The 14,866-nt window shown below is 47.0% G+C and overlaps 3 protein-coding genes across 9 annotated transcripts in view; all 3 read right to left on the bottom strand.

Moving 5' to 3' along the window:
* Positions 1–319: 319 nt before the first annotated feature.
* On the bottom strand, positions 320–5,406 carry PSMA4 (proteasome 20S subunit alpha 4). Of its 2 annotated transcripts, XM_015872556.2 has the most exons (9): positions 5,300–5,406; positions 5,053–5,080; positions 4,836–4,878; positions 3,975–4,137; positions 2,663–2,740; positions 2,371–2,459; positions 1,459–1,589; positions 1,150–1,273; positions 320–725 (listed from the first exon to the last, which is right to left on the bottom strand). In XM_015872556.2, exons 2-9 carry the CDS (start codon positions 5,053–5,055, stop codon positions 571–573), a joined length of 786 nt encoding a protein of 261 aa, XP_015728042.1. In that variant the 5' UTR covers positions 5,056–5,080; positions 5,300–5,406; the 3' UTR covers positions 320–570. The 2 variants fall into 2 exon arrangements, with proteins under 2 accessions (XP_015728042.1, XP_085371952.1); XM_085515826.1 differs by lacking the exon at positions 4,836–4,878.
* On the bottom strand, positions 4,834–12,448 carry HYKK (hydroxylysine kinase). 4 transcript variants are annotated; one of them, XM_085515819.1, is made up of 7 exons: positions 12,309–12,448; positions 9,852–10,216; positions 8,398–8,540; positions 6,095–6,278; positions 5,570–5,982; positions 5,053–5,080; positions 4,834–4,878 (listed from the first exon to the last, which is right to left on the bottom strand). In XM_085515819.1, exons 1-7 carry the CDS (start codon positions 12,314–12,316, stop codon positions 4,865–4,867), a joined length of 1,155 nt encoding a protein of 384 aa, XP_085371945.1. In that variant the 5' UTR covers positions 12,317–12,448; the 3' UTR covers positions 4,834–4,864. The 4 variants fall into 4 exon arrangements, with proteins under 4 accessions (XP_085371945.1, XP_085371944.1, XP_015728041.2 ...); XM_085515818.1 differs by lacking the exons at positions 4,834–4,878; positions 5,053–5,080 and having other exon boundaries at positions 5,456–5,982; XM_015872555.3 differs by lacking the exons at positions 4,834–4,878; positions 5,053–5,080 and having other exon boundaries at positions 5,456–5,982; positions 9,852–10,230; positions 12,309–12,435.
* IREB2 (iron responsive element binding protein 2) overlaps positions 11,311–14,866 on the bottom strand; it is a 24,166-nt gene continuing 20,610 nt past the window's right edge. For 2 of the 3 annotated variants that reach the window (XM_085515772.1, XM_015872551.3), the window contains exon 22: positions 14,052–14,464. In XM_085515772.1, the coding sequence (XP_085371898.1) occupies positions 14,354–14,464 (111 nt within the window). In that variant the 3' untranslated portion in view covers positions 14,052–14,353. Of the gene's footprint in view, positions 12,530–14,051; positions 14,465–14,866 lie in introns of those variants that run through there. The other variant, XM_085515773.1, reaches the window with a different exon arrangement.

Here is a 14,866-nt window from a genome sequence, read left to right as displayed (position 1 = left end):
TTATGCTAAACGGAACACAATTGTACAGGGTGTGATTAACACACTACTGCTTGCATGACCATCAGTTTGATACAGCCTGCTATAGAAGGAAGCTGGCCAACACTAAAATCTGGCATGCCGGCCCATTCTATTTTGGTATTCGTGAAATGACCACGAATGCTATTCCAGACTTCGAAGCCCCCTGCACCACTTGAAACAGTGCCTCCAGCTCACACACACAGCCTATCAACTGCTATATACCATCTTCTTATGCTTTAAAGCCAGCAGTTCCCTCAGGACAGCTCATAGCCAGGTATTACCAAGGAAATGAAGACACTCATTATTCTTCTTAAATTTTATTCCACAATAAAAAATAGAAGATGAAAGAATGGGTGTTCAAGAATTAAAGCAATTATTGGTCAATATAAGGAACGGAAAACTAATTATCTTGATGATGATTAAGGACCTGGTTCAGCAAAAGTAATTCCGTGTTCTCCCACGGCATATTTGTAGGCCTCTACAAAACAGAAAACCAGATTACCTTTAACTGAAGCAGGTCCTATGCTATTTTCAGAACACTCGACTTCAATTCTATTTATCTTTCTCTTTCTGCTCTTTTTCCTTCTTTTCACGTTCAGCTTTTGCCTCTTCCTCCTCATGTTGTTTTATCAACTGTTCCACCTCCTTTTGCTTCAGAACCCTTATGACTGTTTTTCCATTCTCTCTCGTCAGCGTTGCAATTTCAACTGAAACACAGGGAACAGACAGTGGCATTACATATACCATCCTTACGAAAGAAAATCATCAGAAAGATCAAGTGTTACAATTGACAATGAAGCAGAGGGTTCTTGTCCTGCCTCCATCTACAAAACTGCCTGACTGGTAAGCCAGGTGGCAGCAGTCCTCTTCTGCAGCAGCACGCACCAGCTCCTTCACACCTCTCCAGAGGTTCTTCTACCAGGCATGGAACCACTTCTGCTGCTGCACTGAGGCCTGGCCAAACCATGGTCAGGCACCTGGAGCTGACCAAAGATCATCCTCACCCCAGTCAACTGCATGTCACTTGGCAAGGTTAATGAGGACCATCAAAAATTGGATTGCCGATATTTTCTCTCTATTTTTAATAGAAATGTATTTTTGTAAGTCAACCAGCATTAGAGAAGTGCTTACCTTTCTCTGCAGAAAGTTTGCTGACATCCATGGTCTTATTTAGAACCTTAATGGCTAATGCAAGTGCAGTCTTTAAGGTCATTTCGCCTTCTTTGTAGTCTTGTTTCAGCATTGACACGGCTGCCTACAAATTCCACAGAAATCTATATGGTACCATTGGGTAATCAAAGTTTTTTGCCAGATAATATCAAAACACAAGGAACACTGTTTATACAGTTATCCGTTTCTGCTCAGTTTAATTATTACAGTGCAATTTACATGGTTTTGGTTTGCTTTACTTTTTGAGAGAGAAAAGTGAAAAGAACTTACAGCACTGTTATTGCCAATGCACGTAGCTTTCCATCCTCCATAATTCCCACTGGGATCACTTTGGTAGAGCTGAAATCCATAATGCTTATCCCAACCAATATACAGTAATGAAACACCAAAAGGACGTTTTCCTGTTGGAAAGGAGGCCATTAGTGACCTAAAATTAGGAACAAGATCGGTCACAAGTGACAATTAGTTCCTTTGATTTCCTTTGTCAAATCCATTCCTGTGAACCAGGATTTAACGGGCTGTTCTGCACTTCTGTTACTTGAGATAAGCAGTGCGGCATTTCTTTCTAATTGAAGGGGGGTGGGGGCAGGGGGAACGAGCAGAGATTTATTTCATTTAACCCCAGCAGCAGCTTATCTCTGTCTCCAAAAATTGGAATTCATCATTTCAGGACTTCAAATCAAACCTCAGCATTTAAACTATATAGTGGCTATTCAAGCATTTAACTTAGAGGAATCAATCAAACACAAGTATATTAAAATGTCATTCTTTCACACAGTGCTCATATACAAGATACCAGAACCACCCATTCATTTACTGAGGAACACTCCTTACAACATCATTTCCTAATATGTTATTTAACCCACAAATACTGTTTTTTTTTCAAGTGTTACATTATTGATACCCTGCCTCCTTCTGAAGGCATTCACCAAACCCTAGAGCACTCAAAGCATTATAAGCAATGGGCCTGAGCCTCAGCTATCAATTCCTCAGCGACTAAGAAGTATTTCAGTAGCAAACCAAAAGTTTCTAACTATGACTGACTTAAGCCATTTTTTTCCCCCAGCGTAACTTGTTAGAGAAGAATACTATTAAACCCTTCAGAGACTTGGATGCTTCATATTATCTAGGTGAATCTTTCTCTAGACACTTAAAAACACTATGGCCCATGCACTTCCTTACCTCCAAACTGCGTGTAAGCCTGCTTGATATCACACAGCGCAGTCACCAACTGCTCACAAGGAATGGGCTCTTGATACTGTAACAAATACCTACAGCATAAAGGATAAGGGTTCTCAAAATCTTATGTTGACAGTATCCCGCTACCGCATTTAACAACAAAACAAGTTCCTAAGATACAATAAAACAGAGGCTTCAAAAAAAAATCTACTTGTTCTGAGAGTGTACTGATTTAATACATAGACTGAATCCAACTCAGAATTAAGCAAACCCCCATAACTACCAGCCAACCTACCTCTGTGCAATCAGTCTCAGCTCATTTGTTAGAACGTTGGCATCTGAAGTTATTCCTGCAACGCTGCAAGCCATATCCCTGCAAAAGGAACATACGGATTCCTACCAGTCTCCAAGAAACAGTCACATCTTCATACAGCACTTCAAACAGAATGCCTACTGCTGGGCTTCTATCATCAAAACTGCACAGCTGCCGGGTAGAACAGACTGATCCTGCTTCTAGAGTACAATCTAAGTCTGACACAACCATATTGCAAGAGCAGAGGCAGATAGTGGGAAATAAGCAGGTCAGCACATCGTTGGCATGCAGCTGAGGACCATACCAAAATGATTAACAGTGCTGACACTCACAAGAGGCACTGGCTACACAGCAGGACCCACATAGAGGCCAGGCGCTGACCATATCAGAACCCATATGGACCCTCAGTGCAGTCTGCTGACTGCATTCATATGAACATAATTTAGTGATACCAGCCATTAGAAAAGTAACTGCTTTAGCTGAAAATTCATCTTTGTTGTAATTGTTTTATTAGCTCTTAATTTAGCAGATCTTTGCCAAACCTCATATTGCCACAGAGCTTTCAGTACACAGACCATAACTGGCAGTTGTTATCTTAGCAGTTCCTCAGAACAGCTGGCCTGGGCAGCTACTCCAGTGCACTTCTTACATCACCTCCTTGAAAATCCAGCTCCAGCTGCCTTCAGGATAACACAGCATGGGAGACTGACAGATGAAAACCTACTGCTCGTGTTTCACAATGCACCTTACAGCAAGGCTGAAGCTCCACCTCCCCTACAGGCAAGACAGAGTAACACTGAACTTCTGGAGAAGCTAAGAAGCTCAGAGCAGTGAGATAAGCATCTCTGCTACAGCTGCAGCAAAAAAAGCCAAAGCAGGTTTTATCCAATTTGTTTCAGTCTCTGAATCACAACAGAAAAAAAGAGACTTAAAAGGGAACACTGAGCTGATACAGTGCTTGGATTTGTGCATTCTCTATTTCCTTCCTCTTGTTATTCTGTAAACCAAGAACTGCCAATTTAATATTGATGTAATATCATTACCCGGTATGGGTAAGTACCAAAAGGTTACTGCATATAAGAAGTTCTCTTCGGAAATAAAAACATGATGCTTCTTCAGAAGAATCACTGAAGCAAATAACAATACAACAGCCCTGGATGCCTGGAACATGGCATAAAACTCATACAAACCCTCCAAACAAAACAAATCCTGGTTCAGTGCTAAAATGCTTGAGTAACAACAGTACTTAGGCACAGGTAGCACCAGCAGCCAGACAGACATCACTGCAACTTACTCGTTCAGTTTGTAGATTTTTTCTGAGAAGAAAACTTCATCGAGGAGCTTATGAATGTTGCGTCTCTCTGCAGCCAGCAGGACGCCGTCGTTGGCCAGGATGCCCAAGCAAGTACCTGCGTGCCCTATTGCCTCCATGGCATATTCCACCTGGTACAAGCGACCTAGGAAACGAGTTACATCACAACACTGATAAGGCAGCACTGAATGAGACCATATATAAGGAAAGGTGAATTTGCAGGAGTTACACAGATGCCCATTTTACAGTTTAGGACTCGTTCCTTGGGCTGGGACCAGCAAATGAGTTTTTAGAAACAAGTGCAGAAACAGAAAAGTGCCCTATCTTGATAAGGTAATCATGGGTGTAATTAGTGCGGAGAAGAATTAAAGTCTAAAGAGTAGATGTACTTTGGAAGAAAGTCAAAATTGGCTTTTAAAAAAAAAAATTGAATCATTGATACTGGACAGGTTGTCTCTTAAGACAAAAAACATGACTTGTAACAAATCACAGCAGCACTAACAGTAACAGAACAGTAACAAAATCCATCCATGGTCCAAGGAAAGGTGAAAGGCAGTGACTTATTAAGGAACTCTTTGAGCAGTGGAATGTGGTGCAAATCCACAGGTGTGAATGGGGTGTGATCACACCGATGCCTGGATTAGATGAGGACTGGGAAGCCTTCGCTGTGTGGCTGTGGTGTGCACACAGGGCTATTCTGACAGGTGAATACGGTCTGTGCAACTCACACGGGGATGGACACACACTGCCAGCAACCAACCGGCCCTGGGATGAACAGTGTTACGTCTGAGAGGAGGAACGGCAGGCAGACGGTTTAATTAGAAGCGTAGGGTTACAAAGTACCTTCCGGAGAAAATATGGTGGTTCTGGAGTCATATCTTCGAGACTGCAAGAAGCAACAGCTCGTTAAGGCCCGTCACCGTCCTCCCTAACACCGCACCCAACAGGAGCAGCTCCGAGGCGGCCCCACAACAGCCCCGTGCTGAGGTGCAATGTCGGTACCGCCCCCCCACCCGCGGCCCTCGCACACACTCACACACACACACACACACACACTCACCATGGTGCCGGAGCGGCGCGGAGCGGGCCTGCAAAACAGCACAGCGCGTTAAGGTGAGCCGGGTGATCCCACACGGCCCCGAGCACAGAGCGACCCGCCCCATCCCCGCCTGCAGCACCGAGCGCCCCGGGCCCGGAGTGCGGAGTCATCCTCACACAGCCGAAGGGGGCACCAAGGCCGCACCGCCCGGCCCTCGGCCCCTGCTCTCACCCGCCCTCCCGCTCCCTTCCCCCCCCCCCTCACTCACAGCGGCCGGTATCGCGCTGTGCCGAAGCGGCGCTGAGGAACAACGGGCGGTTACACCGGGCAGAACCTCGGCACCGGCACCGCGCGTCGGAAATGGCGGCCGCGCCTGCGCAGTGCGTCACCCCCACGTGACCTCGCGGTCCCAATGGCGCCGCTGTGCGGAAGGAGCGCGGCTCCGCCATGTTTATTGCAGCCCCGCCATGTTTATTGCAGCCCCGCCTCACGGGGCGGTACCGCTCGTCGCGTACATCGCGGCCGTATCGAACCACACCTTCTCCACCGCCTCCCGGCCCCGCGCACACATGTCCGTCAGGTGCTTCCAGCCCGTCCTGGCCGTGACCATCAGGTACTCGGCGTTCTCCGGGTACAGCAGCGCCGTGTGTGCCGCCATGACGAGCGACTGCGCGAAGCGGCCGCACACGAGCATGAAGAGCGCGGCCCGCTCCGCGGCCGACAGCGGCTGCACGCTCTCGAAGCCCGCCAGGATGTGGCCGCCCACACGGAGCGGCTCGGAGCTCTCGATCATCATGTACATGATGGCGATGGCCAACTCGAACACGTAGCAGCCGTGGCTCATGTCGCTGAAGTCCAGCACGCCCGACACGCGGTACCGCGGGGCCGCCCCGTGCGGAGAGCAGGGAACCACCAGGATGTTGTGGTCGTTGAGGTCCCCGTGGTTGATACCTAAAGCGGGAGCGACAAACGGTACTTAATAACTAATAACTAAGCTGTTTCCTTGTCTGCGACCCCGATCTCCTGGAACAAACTCTGACGTGATTGAGAATAAAACACTCACAAGCTCGAAAGCTGCTTATCTTGGGCGTGACTTCCTCCCTGAACTGCTGGATGACCCATTCCACAACAGCCCGGTGCTGGTTCTGGCCCAAGGCGCCCACGTACTGATCCAGCAGGGGGACGTTAGCCAGGTTCCAGATGAACTGAGCTCGGTGCAGACTTGCTCCTGATGGGTGATGGAACTTCTGCGGGAACAGAACAAAACAGGCCATGAGTTAAAATCTGTGCTGAATACCGACAAGTAAAAGTAGAGTCTGAAGGATTATTTCATCATAGAATCACAGAATGGCCTGGGTTGAAAAGGACCACAACAACCATCTGGTTCCAACCCCCTGCTGTGTGCAGGGTCACCAACCAGCAGCTCAGGCTGCCCAGAGCCACATCCAGCCTGGCCTTAATGCCTGCAGGGATGGGGCATCCACAGCCTCCTTGGGCAACCTGTTCCACTGAACAATAAGACTGGCACGCCTATCAATACCTACATAAAACCTGAATGGTTTTCCTCCATTCTTCCCGTATAGATTATCCTAAACCCTTTGTCTCCAAATCACTTCAAATCAATGGTGACTTCCTGCAGTGTGACAGGGATGCTGTTGCATGGAGGCCCTGCCAAAGCTGCAGTCACACAGCTGGATTCTGCAGCTGGTGCTATAGAAGCTGTTGGAGCAGAAGAGACAAAAACTGGCACAGATGCACTCTGTGCGTTTAAAGAGTCGAGCCAGAGAACCATCTGGCACATACAGTGTTGTTAAGACAGAAGTGCTTGGCAGAGCTGCTGGATGGAGCTTTGTTCTGATGAAAATATCTAGTCTCTCAAACATCCATACAGCACACAGGGACCCCAAACAGCCCCATGTGTGCTTCTCGCTTCCCACCAGCAGTTGGCTCCCCTTAAAGAGAAGCTCAGGCTTAGAATTAAAGCTGTTACTTAAAGATAGCTAAATGATAGTTAAAACTGGAACTCATATTTAAGTAAGGAACAACACCAAACCCCAAACAAAAATCCCAGCAGAGGATCCCTAATGTTGTATGAAGAGCACACTGGTAGGTAGGTGGGCTGCCATCTGGTGAGCAAACACTGCAACTTTCCCTGCTCAAATGAGCACAGAACTATAAAGGGGATACCAGGTGTGGGAAAGGTAATAAGGCAGAGATCTCAACCATTGAGACGAGCCTTTGTCCCTGTAAAGTCATCAACGGCCACTTATTTCCACTACAAGATGTGAGACACATCCAAGCGAAAAAAGACAGCAGAAAGAGGAAGTGGTGCAATGATATTTTGTGTACAAAAGAACACAGGGCACATTGCTTTGCTGTTAAGCTGACAAAGCAAACTGACTGGATAGAAAAGACAGGCTGTATGTTCCCATGTGACATCAGAAAATGTAATACCTTGCTTTAGTTTTGGTGTCAATGACATGGAGAAGTTCTGACAGTAATAACTGTAGGATTCTCTCTCTCAGATGACCAATCCTGGTATATGATAATCCATGTATTAATGGTTTAAGAGCCTTTTCCATCAAAATTTGCTTTCTTGTCTATTAAATCCTCCTTGACAGGACAAGTCACAGGCATCTTTTGAGACTAGCTGGCCTATATAAATTACTTTAATCACGTCATCAGTGTGAGCAGACTATTAAAAGGCAATAGTAAATTATCTTTCCCAATGCAAAATTATCTTTCCCAGTGCAAAAACGCCGCTGTAATTTCAGAACGTGGTTAGTAAAGCCAGCAATTCACACTTCATAACAGTCTGAAGCCAGCAGCCAGAACACAAAAAGAAAAGGTTAATGAAAGGCCATAAATAACACAAGAATTCTTTTATGTATCAAACTTAATTACTGGATGATTTATCAGTTTTATTACCCTGTATAATTACAGAGGAAAGAAAGAATCTCCTGTGTGTTAAGATCATTTGACTGAAGGCGGTGGAACTAAGAAAAGTGTCACACATCTCTCCATGAACACAGCTGGCATTACAGAAGAGGAAATGACTGTTACTGCTGCAGGAATGGTCACTGTTTGAATGGCCAGGAGGAGCAGAGCGAGTCAGAATGAGCTCAGAATAAAAGACTGGCAAAAATTCATGCTGTCTCCCTTATTGTGGTACAAAACTGCACTGCAGAAGGATCGCTGAGACTCTGCCATAAGCAGAGAGTGGTCACGTTAGTCAGGTTACTCGGGGCAAGGTTTTAGCGTGGAGGGTGGCATCCAGAAGTTGAGTTAAGCTCTGAAATCACCATCTTCTGAGTGGAGAAATGAAATGTGAATGAAATCTGCGAGGCCAGAACAGCCAAAACTCACCTCTGTGAGAGCTTTATCCAACCTGGCAGCGAGCTGACCGATGTCATAGAGAAGCTGAGTAGGTGCAGCAATTTTAGCCACAGGAGTGCCCGGCAGGTAAGTCAGCAGCCTGACCATGTACTTCTGGTTTCCAGGTCCGCTGCCTGACAAGCAGAGATACAGTCAGTCACCTTGGCGTACTCTACTGAGTGTTACCCAATGCAAGAGGCAGATTGGTTTCTTCACTCTCAGATGTGGCTGATTAAAACTGATCTCACTCAAAGATTTGATTTACCAAACCATGATACAAAGACCTGCAAACCTCACCACACCTGCAGGCTGTGCTGGATCCTGGTCCTTGTGCTTGGAATTAACCCTGCACACAGCAGTGCCTCCACCCCTCCCTTACACAGCTCTGTGGGTGCCGTCAGGAATTCCAGCTTGTATGTGGAAGTTAGAGGGAAAATGAAAGCAACATGTTAACAGATTTTCTTCCAAGCACTGTTTAAGCGATTTATTCTGCCATCAGATCATAGATGGGCTGGAACTGTATTTTGCACCATTCTGTATATGCAAACAGGCAGATTGTTTCTATAGTGATGTAGTCAGTGTGGCTTTTTTTAATGCACAGCTATGTCTGTTCTTTCAAACTCTATGGAAGTTGTTTTCAGGGTTAATTATTCCTCTCCTTCATCTGCTCAGCTGCTGCCATGTGAAGTTTGGACTGTTGAGGCAGTCACCTGACACGCATCCATCCCCCAACAGCTACACAGCAGCCCAAGGTTCTGCTTTTGAGAGCCAAATTCACTTCAGTTTTGGAGACTCCTTCTGTGCAACTGTGTAACAACTACAACCAGTGCTACTCTAAATTACCAACCTACAACAGCTTTGAATGAACAGACCCAGAAAACCTCTCAGAGCAGTGTAACATAAAAAGCAGCTGCAGGATAACCCACTCTTCCCTATGCTTGTAGTTCTTACTGAAACAACCATCTCCCCACTAGCACCATTAGCAGTGAGCCATCCTGCACTGGGCCTCAGGCTCACCCCATACAAGTGCTCACTGCAGGGCACAAATGTCACCAGCACTGCTGCTCTTACTCTGCTCAAGGTCCAGCACCTCTGCAGGTTTTTCTGCACTACTCAGTGCATTTGATGGAGCTCGGCTCTGGCATTTTCAGCACAGCATCTGTGCACCCCAAAAGGGTGGTGTGCAATGGATTGGGATCTATAGGAAGTGCCAGAGCTGCAAGGACTGCTCTAGGCAGAACCTGCAGGGCCTGGGAAATCCACCTGCATTCTGCACCTTGCTTGGGCTCGCTCCCTTCTTGTAGGTGCCCAGCATCACTCCACTGTTTGTATCAGCACAAGACAGAAGGATCCAGAAGCCAGGCAGACACCTGCACTGTGACGAGGCACTCAGTTACTGCCAGGCGTGGTGGCAGCAGGCAGCACTAGGTCCTGGAGCTGCTCACCTCCCGCCTGCAGGGCCATGATGCTGCCATCCTTGGTGAGCCGCGGTGTGGCCGAGGGGAAGCCGTGGGTGCTGAGGAACATCATGGCCCGGGTCTGCGCCTCGATGAGGGCGGGCTGCCGGCTGTCTTCCGAGTTGGTGATTTTGAGGACGTACTCCTCGGCCCCTTCAGCCTCACCTCCGCTCGAGACCTTCACGTGGAAGTTCTGATCGTCATAGCTGGGCAGGGGCCTGACCCACACCGCCTTTAATCCGAACACCTTGTCCACCAGCTCGGCCACCTCCTCCTCGCCAAACGCCGGCTTGGTGGCCGCCTGCGGCTGCTGGCAGTCTGGCTGCTGGCAGTCTCCAGATGCCATCGCGTCTCTGAGGGAAAGAGGCTGAAGAGGTGAGCCGTGCTGTGACACCGGCAGCACTATCGCTCGCAACAAACACACCGCTCAGCCGGCCCCGCGCTCCCGCACCGCCAGGAGCCGGGCGGACCTTTGCCCTGCCCGGGGAGCTCCCCTGCCCCGCGACCGGCCGCACTGCGCAAGCGCTGCCGGAGCGACACCGCCCCGGCCGCGGGCACCCAGCGGCGCCCAGCCGGGCCGAGCTGGGAGCGGCGGCGGCCGGAGCTCGGCGGAGCCCGGGACCCAGCGGGAAGGGAACGGAACGGCGCGGCTTCCTGCCGGCAACAAAGCCGTGCCGCCACGCGCTCCTCCTCACCAGCCCCGCAGCGCGGCCACGTCGCGGTACGAGCACAGAACAAAAGCCGGTCCCGCCGCCTCGCTCATTTACCCCGAGCGAAGTTGCCACGCGAGCCGGGCTCGGGGTTACCAGCCCTGCTACTACGGGCCGAGTCCCGCAGGCTGAGCCGGGACGGAAGGAGTTCTACGGTTACTGACACCGCCCGAAGCTCCGGCTGCACGCGATTCAATCCGTCTGAAACAGGAAAGCGTTCTGTCTGTGCCTGGGACTTAAAACGTGCCCTGGGTTACAGCCAGAGCAGAACATAACACGGGGCTGCAGTGTTACAGATCCACAACACGTGCACAGTGCCTTCTATCCAGGTGTGGAGGATGGGCTGCTATCAGACTTAGTCAATCCCCCATCAGTTTTTGGGACTTCAGCACTACCTGCCATAAAACATAACCCAAAGCAGGAGCCCACCTGATCTACATCATAATGAGAGCAGACATTCTCCTAAGAAAAATACACAGATTATTCCAAGGCAAATGACTGATGGAACATCCAGAGGGAGAGCTGAAGCTCAGCTGACACAGAAAGAACACAGAAAGCCTTCTAAAGCAATAGAGCACACTTTGGAAGAATGAGAGAGATGCTCCTACTGAGCAAACCCAATGGACGCACAATTACACCCTTTTCCTTGCTCCCCCATGACTTCACACATCCCTACCAGTGCCATGTCAGCATCAGTCCATGCCTCCTATTCAAAATACATGGTAAGATACAAGAACTGTGATACAACTTTCTTTATTAAAAATAATTTACAGTATCAGTAACATTTTATGCACAATTGTCATCAGCTGAACTTCTGGTAAGATATCTATACAATACTCACTGAACTTAAAACTTAGACTCTTTTGTTGGCTTTCAACAGCAGACATTGATTTGCAGTTTGCTTAAATACGATTGATATACAGAATAATTTTATGTCCTTAAACTTAAGTGTAAAATGTATAAACATCGACACTAACCCAAAGCTTGGTCATCTGGGAGGGCACAAAGAGTAAATGTTTAGAAAAACTGGAATATTCTTCTCCAAACCAAACAGGAGAGAGAATTCTAGGTTAAATACATCTAACACAGTCACTTGTTCAAACAGGAGTATTTTCTCCTATGCTGTAAGATACTAGAAAGTCTAACTGAGCAATGCTTTGTGTGTGTGATCACAGCAATCCTCTGCCTGCACTGTATCCTGCCGCTACCAGCAGCAGGCTTTGCTGCTGCCCATCTCAAAGCTCACAGGATCCCAGCAGTGAGTTCAAAGCTCAACGTCCTGCCCTCAGCACCAAGTTACTGACCCGACCTGATGGCACTCCCTGCTGCACAAGGGGAGAGGGGGCAGGCACACGGCCTGGATCGTGGCAGCTCACTACTGCGTGAGAAGCAAGAGATGGGTACATAAGCAGCGCTGTTCCCCTCAGCACCCACCACCTTCAGGCATACACGTCTTAAGGGCAGGGATCAGTCTGCACAAGTCACAGAGATGCTATGGACATCGGTATGGTTGGGATAGAGGACCTGCTGCAGCAACAATAGCAGGAGTCTCCAGGCTGACAGCACCCGCGCTTGGAGCTGTCTTACACTGATATTAAGGCATAAGAGTGCAGCAGATTTTAAGTAGTTGCTATGGTAATGAAACCGTCACACTTCTTAAGAGATGAGTACTGGTGGCAATAACTCCTAAGTCACAGCCCTTGAAATTGCACTTAACTATACAATACTGGTTTACCTTGACATGGCTCGGATCACTGTCTCCTTCTGAGGCAAGGGGTGTCACTGCACTGGGAGGGCAGGAGGCCGTGCCCCACTCAAGCACTAGCAGTTGCACAAGTATTTTACATAGCCTTGCAGCTGTATTTCATTGATCTCCTGCACAAAGCATCAGTATGTGTCATATTTGTTCCTTAGTAACAAACATGCATTTTCTTCAATTATGAATATATCTTTGAGCTGGAAAAGAAGTATGAGATGCTGTTAGACAAGGAGTAAGATCTCAATTCCTGATAAAACTACCAGAATGTACCACAGAACAGAAAGTCATTCAGCATCCAGCCAGATGTACCATTAGAAAATGCATTGATTTATTACCCATGTCAGTGGTACAGAGTCACTGGAATAGCTTTTCTCAGCTCAGCTAAAAGGAAAATACAGCAAAATTACTGGAACAGGTTAGACAGTATCAAACCTTAAGGAATTTCACCCAGTAAAAGAAAAAAGGTATCAGAACTACACTAATGGAATTGCATTCTGCAGCTGAACCCTCTCAAGTTACATTGCACTGATATAACCGTGTCAGCGTTTCTTATTTTTCAGACTTTGAGGCATGTCATAAGCACCCTATTTAAGGATGCCAATGGTGCATGTGTTAGTTTGCACGTCAGCTGGCTTAGCACCTAGTTAGAGACTGAGTATTCTGGCAAGTTAGGACAATTAAGACAGTGTTGATCAAGAGCAAAAATCTAAAAGCAAAATCTTGTCAACTCCTAGGCAAGTTTCTGCAGCTTTATCCTCCCAAAGCAACCCATCACTCTGTAACCACAAGTGGTAACTATGGAGCTGTTCAAGATACAGCAGCACAGAAATACCCCAAGCTATCAGTAAAGACAAACCCGCACAGATTAGAAGCTCTCAGTGGTTAAGTGGTAAAACAAAAGTATTTCTGCAGGAACTGTGCATCTTCTGTGATGTTAAATACAAACTAGTTTTTATAAGCAATATGCTCATAATTAGATTTAGTGGAGCTGCCAAGAGCCAAATCTGTTCAGTACTCTGCAACCTTCAGCAGGGGAATCTGATGCTTGTTTGGAAGAGCTGCAAACTAAAAAACATCCCAAAGCATTAAAAGGCAGCAGGGCTACCTCAGCAATTTAACATGTGACAAGTGTAACTGATTGGACACAGGCTGCATGTAAAGCAGAATAATTAGAGTCGTAATATAAATTCTTAAAGGTTAAAACACCGAGGGAAAGTCCTCTGGCAAGTGGTATCAGACACTAAAAACCAACGCTACGAAGGACAAGCTTAAGGAAGGTATGACAGAGTTCTCAACAGAAGGACACCAGAATGCTGGGGGGTTGGGGGGCTGCACCTCAACACCAACCACATACTGTGGGCATTCTCTCACAAGCAGAGCTGTTGCCCAGAAAAACATCACACTTCTATAGCCCACAGCATTTCATGCAGTGATCAGTTTTCCATCTGGATCCAGAAGGGATATAATGCCATACAATAATATGGGACACAGTGGGCCTTATGTACCCATCATTTAAGGGGCAAGACATTCAAAACCAAAGATCTATTTTGAGCTCTGGATGCCAAAAGAAACAACCAAAACACCCATCTGTTTGGCCTTTAACTTTCCATACCATCTGCTACCTTCAAACCAACAGCAGTACACAGATTTACAGGTGCAAAAACTAAGTAGAAACAACTGCAGAAAACCTTCTTACATAATAATCTTCAGCACAATCAGTTTGAGATTTCACACGGTTTATTTACAAAATGGTCTGAGAAAACATCCCCTCCATACTTACAGCTCTCTCTGCCACAACACACGTCGATTTTAGCAATGTTTAATAGCACCATTAGAATATTATTTAAAATCAGGAAGGATCTTGTCGCAGTTACAATGATTCACAATCTTTTACATCCATGGACGAAGTAACTTAGAGCACACTAGGGCTGTCTGCAGTTCCACAGTACAGGTTCCTGGGTTCACACAAGGCATTTTCAGAGTTACCAGTTAGTGCGAGGTACCCATACAGTCAGTAGCTACTATAAGAATCTTCGAGCCACAAAGTTTAGGCTTCCACCATTTTTGTATAAAGTTATCTCCACATCGTTTTCAAACAAGGCAAACACGCTGAACACTTTTCCAGTGCTTGTCTTCAAAACAAAAGCAAACAGAAACACCCATTAGGAGTTTTCCTTTCACTTCCCTTCACTTATTTCAGCACACTAGAACCAAGTTCTGTCTCACACAACCTAATTCCATCTGATTATCTACCGCTACACAGCAAAGACACTGCTGGGAGCAGAATGAAGACTTAACCCAACCACACAGTTCTGATCCATCTGGGACTGTGCTACACCTGAGAGGGCACAAAATACTACCATGCAGATACCTGACACAGGATAGAAAGGTGAAGCCACCCTCAAGTAATTGTGCCTTGTCTTTAGAAGAACCCAAATGAGATGAGACTCCGCTCTACTCTAACACAGCGCCCACATTTGTACTTCAGTACAAACTTCAAGCCAAACTATCGGTTTACTTTCAAAGAAGATAAA

Source organism: Coturnix japonica, chromosome 14, assembly GCF_054131305.1.
Source record: "Coturnix japonica strain WE chromosome 14, WE-NBRP24, whole genome shotgun sequence".
NCBI lineage: Eukaryota > Metazoa > Chordata > Aves > Galliformes > Phasianidae > Coturnix > Coturnix japonica.
This window is presented reverse-complemented; position numbering and strand designations above follow the sequence as displayed.

Coding starts and splice junctions, on each gene's coding strand:
- PSMA4 (XM_015872556.2), bottom strand. Junction 4,138..4,835: donor CACCATATTTTCTCCGGAAG/GTACTTTGTAAC, acceptor CTCGTTTCCTAG/GTCGCTTGTACCAGGTGGAA. Junction 1,274..1,458: donor GCATTGGCAATAACAGTGCT/GTAAGTTCTTTT, acceptor TGGAATTTGTAG/GCAGCCGTGTCAATGCTGAA.
- HYKK (XM_085515818.1), bottom strand. Junction 8,541..9,851: donor CATGGCCCTGCAGGCGGGAG/GTGAGCAGCTCC, acceptor TCTGCTTGTCAG/GCAGCGGACCTGGAAACCAG. Junction 5,983..6,094: donor GATAAGCAGCTTTCGAGCTT/GTGAGTGTTTTA, acceptor CTCCCGCTTTAG/GTATCAACCACGGGGACCTC.